At 52.0% G+C, this 8,483-nt stretch overlaps 1 protein-coding gene across 1 annotated transcript; it reads left to right on the top strand.

Moving 5' to 3' along the window:
* Nucleotides 1-298: 298 nt before the first annotated feature.
* Trem2 (triggering receptor expressed on myeloid cells 2) lies at nt 299-5,141 on the top strand. Its single transcript, XM_038343961.1, has 5 exons — nt 299-400; nt 2,389-2,739; nt 3,956-4,046; nt 4,696-4,886; nt 4,962-5,141. The coding sequence occupies exons 1-5, from the start codon at nt 361-363 to the stop codon at nt 4,976-4,978; spliced, it is 690 nt and encodes a 229-aa protein (XP_038199889.1). The 5' UTR covers nt 299-360; the 3' UTR covers nt 4,979-5,141.
* Nucleotides 5,142-8,483: the final 3,342 nt, after the last annotated feature.

The following is an 8,483-nucleotide window of genomic DNA, read 5'->3' as shown; positions in this document are numbered from 1 at the left end:
GACAGACACTGTGGCTGCTGTGTGAGGATAATAACCCCCAGGTGAGGTTCTGCAAGGAAATGGAAGAATCTAAAAGCCCGACTGGCAACAGCCATGCAGGGCCAGCCTGGTCAGCACCGCAGGAGACATCTGACCTTCAGCCAGACTGAGGAGGCCTCTTTCCTTCCTCCCTCATGTCCTCTCCCTCCTTGAATCATAGCGCCTACCCTCGTCCTGACCGTTGCTCAATCCAGGAGCACAGTTCCTGTGACTGCGCCTGACTGGCTTGGTCCTGTCTTTTCTGCACTTCAAGGGAAAGACAAGATCTTGCACAAGGGACTCCCCACATCTGTTCTCTCCGGCTGGCTGAGGAAGGGAGCCATGGGGCCTCTGCACCTGTTTCTCCTGCTACTGATCACAGGTGGGACCCGCCCTCTACAATGCTTCCTTGAGCAGATGGCTGGGTGGGGGTAGAGGTGTTATGGAAGGATACTGTGAGGGAGACTGGAGTCCTGGCATGCTCAAGTGTCCTGCCTGGCTCTGATTTCCTCTCCACTGGCCCATGTTCCTCGCACCATCCTTCACAGGATCAACCCCCACGTGTAGGGAAGGCTAAGGGTCTGCTGTACTTGGTCACTACAGGAATTGTGATGGTGGCACTAGCTGTCGGGTGGGGGCCTGTGGAAGCACTGCTAAGAGCCCTTAAACACTCAAGGAGCACTGAAGCATAAGTGGAGTGGTGGAATGGGAGAGAAGGTTAAAGGAGGAGAGACTTGGGTTGGGATTTGCATCTTCCTCAGCCCTTCCCACATTTGACCTCAGCCCTCAGTGGGAACTAAGGATGCCGAAGGCTCTACCACTGTGTCCTCAAGTGTGACAGACTGCCTCCTCCCACTGTGGGCTGGGTACCTCCTGCAGCCCAAGAGTAATGGGCAAACCCAGGTGAGAGAAAGGCTGAAGCATCTGGAAGTGGAGGAAGATATAAGCACCTTAGCCTGCCTGGAGGCAGCTGGCTGGAGGGACTGATGTGGGGGGGAGATGTAAGGCGCCTTAGCCTGCCTGGAGGCAGCTGGGTGGAGGGGCTGATGTGTGGCAAGAACACACACATGAGGTCTCTACTCCAAAAGGTGGCTGCCAGCTCTTTGACCCACCTTCTGTGTTTCCATCTCAGTAGCTGGAGACAAGACGCAAGAGGCAGAAAGTTTAGATAAACCCTTTTCCCCCTGCTCTGGCCTCAACTTGGCGGGTGCTCCAATGCCACCCACCCTACCCCAAGATGATCCCCAAAATAGCAACCTCGTGTCTCCCCCCAAAATAGCTTTGAGACAAGTCCTCCAAAAAGAGGAACAGAGCCACAGAAACAGGGAAGCTGGAAGTTAAAGTTCAGGAAAGGAGACTTATCCAGTATGGACGACTGGAGATAGAACATGAGGCAGGGGCAGGGAGAAGGGCATCGCAGACCCTTGGGAAACCAGCCTGAGATCCATTAACTTTGCTCTCCTGAGATGAAGACAGGAAAAGAGACAATCTGGTCCCATATGACAGGAAGGAAGATGTCTAAAATAGAGCCAGAAGGGTTTTAAGAGCAAGGCATGGCTTAGTCAACACAGTGCTTGCCTTGCAAGCATGAGACCTGCATTTGGACCCACAGAGCCCATGAGAACAGACAGGTGCGGTGGCATGTGCCTGCCTCCCAGGGATGGAGACATGGGGGACAGAGACAGTCAAATCCCTAGAAGCATACAGGTCGGCTTGGTCTGCATGGTTGAGTTCCAAGCTGTACAAGTTACAGCTTGTTTCTTTGACAAAATATCTCAGAAAAACAACTCGGTGAAAGGAGGGTTGGTTTGGCTCGCAGTGCCTGGCGGGGAAGGCATGGCGGCAGGAGGTGGCTGTTACATTGTATGCTTAGTCAAGAAGCTGAGAGAAGAGTGCAGCTGCTGGGCTCTCTTCTTCCTTTTGATGTAGCCAGGGGGACTTCCGCCCATGGAATGGGGGTGTTCTCACACCAATGATCTGAATCCAGATACTCTTCCATCGATATTCCCATAGGCTAACTTTATCTAGAAATTCCCTCACATGCAAGCTCAGAAGTTTGCCCCCTCGATGATTCTAGAACCTGTCACCTTGACCATAAACATTAGCTCTTCTTGTATACTGGTAAGATATTCTGTTTCAAACAAAGAGTGGACGGAGATATTCTGATGATCATGTGTACACCCTGGAGCTGCCCCCAAAGGTGTCTGGGAAGCATTGTAAGAAAATCAGACCCTAGACCCCAGGTGTGCCACCTTCTGCTTAGACACCCTAAGCTCTTTAAGGATCCTGTCTGCAGAGGCTGCTCCTGGCAGACAGATGCTCAGTGAATGCTTGAGTGGATGATGTGACAAGTGACAGTGTCCTCTGCAGAGTTGTCCCGAGCCCTCAACACAACAGTGCTGCAGGGTGTGGCTGGCCGGTCCCTGCGGGTATCATGTACTTACGACTCCTTGAAGCACTGGGGGAGACGCAAGGCTTGGTGTCGCCAGCTGGCTGAGGACGGCCCATGTGAGCGTGTGGTGAGCACACACAGCGTGTGGTTGTTGGCCTTCCTGAGGAAACGGAATGGGAGCACGGTCATCACGGATGACACCCTGGCTGGAACCCTCACTGTCACTCTGCGAAACCTCCAAGCCGGTGACGCGGGTCTCTACCAGTGTCAGAGTCTCCGAGGTCAAGAGGCTGATGTTCTCCAGAAGGTCCTGGTGAAGGTACTGGCAGGTGAGTATAGTGGCTGGTCGCACCTTTGCTTGATCCTTGGGACAGACCTCATTTTTGTGTGACTATTCCTGGAAGACATAAGCAAATTCTGTCCCAGATTAGCCATTAGCAACGGATTCAAGAAAAGGTTCCACCCAGATCTAGCTGAGTGAACTAGCGAGTTCACTGGAGCTACTTGTAAGTGCATTGTAGAGGGTTTATCTATGGGCAGCTCTAAAGTAGATGCATCATCAAAAGCCCATCCCAGCATCCCTGGAGCTCCCTGCATCCCTGGAGCTCCTGCATCCCCGGAGCTCACTGCATCCCTAGAGTTCCCTGCATCCCTGGAGCTCCTGCATCCCCGGAGCTCACTGCATCCCTAGAGTTCCTGTATCCTTGGAGTTCCTTGCATCCCTGGAGTTCACTACATCCCCAGAGCTCCCTGTATCCGCTCCCTACATCCCTGGAACTCCCTACATCCCTGGAACTCCCTGCATCCCTGGAGTTCCCTGCATCCCTAAAGTTCCCTGCATCCCTGGAGCTCTCTGCATCCCTGGAGCTCCCTGTATCCCTGAAGCTTCCTGCATCCCTGGAGTTCCTGCATCCCCAGAGCTCCCTGCATCCCTGGAGCTCCTGCATCCCCGGAGCTCACTGCATCCCTAGAGTTCCTGTATCCTTGGAGTTCCTTGCATCCCTGGAGTTCACTACATCCCCAGAGCTCCCTGAATCCGCTCCCTACATCCCTGGAACTCCCTACATCCCTGGAACTCCCTGCATCCCTGGAGTTCCCTGCATCCCTAAAGTTCCCTGCATCCCTGGAGCTCTCTGCATCCCTGGAGCTCCCTGCATCCCTGAAGCTTCCTGCATCCCTGGAGTTCCTGCATCCCCAGAGCTCCCTGCATCCCTGGAGCTACCTACATCCCCGGAGCTCCTGCATCCCCAGACCTCCCTGCATCCCTGGAGCTACCTACATCCCTGGAGCTCCTGCATCCCCAGAGCTCCCTAAATCCCCAGAGATCCCTGCATCTCTGGAGCTCCCTGAACAACTTGTAGGGAGCTTGTCTTGGTTTGAGTCTCCTCTCCCCAATAGCTGTAATGGCTTGGGGTGTGTATATAAATCTTGTTAAGGTTCCTGAGGTTCCTGAGCCTTGTAGTTTTCTTTACTTCCTGAGTTTTATGGTCCTACCGACAGACAGTGCCCTAAAGGAGCAGTGATCTCATGGCTTGTCTCTCACAGACCCTCTAGATGACCAAGATGCTGGAGATCTCTGGGTCTCTGAGGAATCAGAGAGTATTGAGGGTGCCCAAGTGGAACACAGCACCTCCAGGTACAGTGGTGGTCCCCCCTCGGACTCCTGGTGGTGGCTGGGGATGGAGGTCTCAGGACAACAGATCAGGCAAACCCCAGGTGGAGTCTTGTGTAAGTTCCCTCCCACCCGCTAGTGCATTGACTCTACCGGGCTTAGATAGTAAGAACTGGAGGCCTTGGTGACAGTTTCCAAAGGTGTCACTCCAGAATTCTGAAAGAGCAGCCCCCACAGGCCCCTGCTCTCAGCAAGAAGTCTCAGGACTTCAGCTTAAAACCAAGAGCCCTGGGACTCTACTTCTTCAGAAGAACCAGAACGCATCCTAGCTGCTTCATGTACTAATATAGAAATGATACAAACACTGAGCACGTGTGCAGGTGGATCCTTCCCTATGTACTGATACAGAAATGTGTTCTACAACTGCATGTGTTCTGCATGTGTACAGCTGCATACCTGCGCACCGCATGCACCATAGCATACTACAGGGAACAGCTCGGCAGGGAAATAGGATGTGAATTGTGCACCCAGCAGTGATTCCTCTGAGCTCCATAAAGTCCCACCCCAGAGATAGTGTCACCCGAGCCCCCTAGGAATTCCTGATTCCTCTATTCCCTCTCCTAGGGCAGGTTTCACCCAGTAGGTCACCTCTAGTCTTCCTTCTCTTTCCAAGGAGCCAATCAGGAGAGACCTCCTTCCCACCCACTTCCATTCTCCTCCTCCTGGTCTGTGTGGTCTTCAGCAAGCTTCTTACAGCTAGCGTCCTCTGGGCTATGGCCAGGGGCAGGCAGAAGCTGGGGTCACCTGTGGCCAGTGAGCTGGACTGCAGCTGCGAAGCTGGGCACCAACTTCAGATCTTGACTGGTGAGTGGGGCAAGCTGGGGGATGTTAGGCCCAGACAGGGCAGGAATGGAAGGGACAGAGCTGTGTCTATTGCAGGACCCAGAGATGCGTGAGAGAACTTCAAGTTGGAGAAGCCCCCCTGGAGTCCATCCACGGGTCATCCAGTTTGGGTTCTCTGCCCACTGGCACCAAGAATTCTGCTTCTGCTAGCTTGGCTTCAGAGGCTACTTCTGCCTAAACCCAGTCTCTCCTAGAAGCAGGAATAATCATGCCAAAGCCCACCTCGCCCAGAAGCAGGAGTACTCATGTGTTTGTGTGCATTTGGTGTGGAAGAGAGCTAGAAGGTCACCTGTCATCTGCTGGGCTATGGGCATTAAACACTCGCACACCAACCCAGGGTTATCCACTTTTTCTAGATGGATCTGTGCCTCATAAAGGTCTTCTCTTTCTCAGTGCTGGAACTGAACTCATGGCTGTGTTCACGCTAGGCATGAACTTACCACAGAATTATGCATTTGGATGAGAAAAGGGGAAAGGGTATCTTACTCGAGGCCTGGGGTCCAAAGATAACTGAGTTTCATTTTTGGTGCTGTGGTAAAATACTGACCAAAAGCAATTTAGGGGAGAAAGGATTGATTTTAGCTCCCAATTCCAGATTACAGCTCATCCCAGAAGGGAAGCAGAGGCAGCAGCCACTTCAAACACCTCTTAACAGCACATCAGCCAACAGCAGGGAGGGAATGGGCGCAGACCATACCTGTGCTCAGCTCCTCTCTGTACCGTTACCACTAACACAGCCCAGGAGCCCCTCTCTGCTGAGGGAATGGTGCTACCCTCAGCGGGCTGGGTCTTTCCACACCTATCAACATGTAATCTATCTACCCCCTCAGACATGCCTGTGTGCCAGCTTCATCTAGACAGCCTCTCTTTGAGGCTTTCCTGGGTGGCTCTAGATTGTGTCAGGATGAGAGTTAAAACCGACCATCGCAGTACCATGGCTTTCGTCTCACAGGCTCCAGCCAGGTCGATCTTCTCAGCCTCATTTCCCTTCCCTAAATTTGATCACCAAGTCCTTCTGTGGGAGAGCTGCTCATCTTCCTACTCCTCCCCTCTGGCATTCTCTCCATCAGCTCCTACAGTGGCCCCACTCCCAGCCCCAGGCTCCTTCCTCCCCACACCCACTTCTGCCATTCAGGGCCGGCCAATCCTCTGACTCATCCTCTCGTCTCTCAGAGCTGTGCTTGCATCTGCAGCTTCCCCTCTGGAGGAACGACAAAGACCGAGCCACAGTAGCTGAGCAGGGTACAGATAGTCCACACCCCTGGACATTCTGTGAGGAAATGGAGACTCAGGGAAAGAGGGGACACTCACCGTCTCTAACAGAGCCTGGAAATCCAAGTTTCCCTCCACATTCTCAGCACCCTTTCCTCTAGCTCCGTCCTGCTAGCATATCTGTGGACAAGTGCATTGCAACATGTTTTGAGCGTGATCCATGCCTCAGGGACACAGTGCAATTCTGCACTAGAGTTCTTGTTCTAGGGAGAGGAGCTGACGGGGTGTCAATGAACATGGTAAAGGGGTTTATGTTCAAAGGCAAGAATTGTTGTTGAAAAGTTAAAAATAAACCCAAATGCAGAGGAGATGGAATGTGCCATTTTGAGCAAGACAGTCAAAGGGGACACCTGAAGGAAATCAGGAAACACATGAGGGCATTGTGGGCAGGAAGAATCTGAGGCAAAGGTAACAGGCAGGACAGTGTCCGTCTCTTCATTTCTGTTGCTGTGAGGAAACATCTTGACCAAAGGTAACACAGGGAGGAAAGGGCTTGTTTGGCTCACTGTTCTAAGTCATAGTCCATCAGTTTGGGGAAAAGTTGAGGCAAACTCAAGCAACTGGTCACATTACATTTTTAGCTAAAAGCAGAGAGAAACAAATGCATCCACCTGCCTGTTTGCTCAGTTAGCTTTCCTCCTCTGTACAGTTCCAGGCCCAGTGCAGGAAACAACGCTGTCTGAATTCAGGCTGAATCTTTCACCTCTGTTAACAGTCAAGACATTCCCCTGACGTACCCCAGACAGACATGTCCACAGGCATACCCGCAGAATGCCCCAGATGTGCCCACAGACATCCATGCAGCTATGCCTCCCAGACATGTCCCCAGACATCCATACAGACATGCCCAAGACAGACATGCCCACAGACATCCCCACAGAAACCCCCACAGATATGTCCACAGACATATCCACAGACATCCCCACAGACATGTCCACAGACATACCCACAGACATGTCCACAGACATACCCACAGATATACACACACACATACCCATAGACATGCCCACAGACATCCACACAGACATACCCACAGACATGTCCAAGACAGACATGCCCACAGACATCCTCAGAGACATGCCCACAGACATACCCACATATATCCCCACAGACATGCCCACAGCTCATCTTCATGTAGACAATCCTTTTGGACTCTCTTCCTGTGAGTCTGGGTTGTGTCAAGTCAACTATTAAAAGCATCCAACACAAACACACACCTAACACCCTGGCCAAGAGTAAGGGAGAGTGTGTAGAACTCTCTGACATACCCAGATGAGGAGGGATTAAGCCAGCCACGCCCAAGCTTTCTGTTGGTCCTAAGAAGTGGACAGCTGGGAATCCATTTGGCCATGGTGACATGTGCATGCCTTACCATCTAAATGAGTTTGGAATTATGGGAAACATCTGCCATGTTATGTGTTCTCCAGCCTCACTCCACACGGCCCTCCCTGGATTCCAACCCTGCCTTGCACATTCCCACTTAGACCACTCCTCAGACCCAGACCTGGAGCTCTGAGATGCTGGGTCAGCCTGCTGGGATTCTCCAGCTGCCTCACTGTATCCTAAGTCTATTACGTCATCTCCACAGATCCAGCCCACGGTCTAGTCAAACCCTTCTCAACTGCCTGTCCTGAGCACCAGGCTGTGAGTGGGTGTTAGAGGCTCCCTGGGACATGCCTGACACTGCACAATGGTGGCTGTTCTCATCTTGAAGTTGCTCATCTATGTCAGAGATGCCCGCCTCAGGGTTCGAGTGACCATGGAGATGCCCAGTCTTGTGCTAAGGATCACTATGGACTGAGAAGTAGATAGATCCTGGCCTAAGTCTCATCTCTACTTCCCAACAGCTTGTAGTAAGAGGTTCCTCAACCCACGACAGATTGGCTGATTGTAAAAAATAGATCAGCCAAGCAATTAGTCAACCAACGCCCTCCTGGTCGATTTCACAGGGGTTTAAATGATTTTTAGGGGTTGGAGAGATAGTGTCTTCATTACAGTTGCTCTATCACTGTGAAGAGATATCATGACCAAGGCAACTTACAAAAGGAAGCATTTGATTGGGGGTGGTTTTCAAGTTTCAGAGGCTGTATCCATGAGCACCTTGGTGGGGAGCATGGTGCTGGAGAAGTAGCTGAGACCTTAATCTGAGATCTGATCCACAAACAAAGGGCGGAGGGGGGGCTGCATGAGCTTTTGCTACCTCAAAGCTCACCCCCAGCTGTAGTGATATTTCATTTGTATTTTAATAGAGCCTGCCTGAAGATCAGAGAGTAAAACAGCCCTGCT

This window comes from Arvicola amphibius, chromosome 9, assembly GCF_903992535.2.
Source record: "Arvicola amphibius chromosome 9, mArvAmp1.2, whole genome shotgun sequence".
Lineage (NCBI taxonomy): Eukaryota > Metazoa > Chordata > Mammalia > Rodentia > Cricetidae > Arvicola > Arvicola amphibius.
The sequence above is the reverse complement of the archived record's forward strand: the minus strand, read 5'-3'. Positions and strand labels throughout refer to the sequence as shown.

What these genes read in the sequence shown, in the direction of transcription:
- Trem2 (XM_038343961.1), top strand. Translation starts at nt 361, where the DNA reads ATGGGGCCTCTGCACCTGTTTCTCCTGCTACTGATCACAG. An exon ending in CCTGGTGAAGGTACTGGCAG is followed by an intron (nt 2,740 to 3,955) that starts GTGAGTATAGTG and finishes TGTCTCTCACAG; the next exon opens with ACCCTCTAGATGACCAAGAT. An exon ending in GTGGAACACAGCACCTCCAG is followed by an intron (nt 4,047 to 4,695) that starts GTACAGTGGTGG and finishes TCTCTTTCCAAG; the next exon opens with GAGCCAATCAGGAGAGACCT.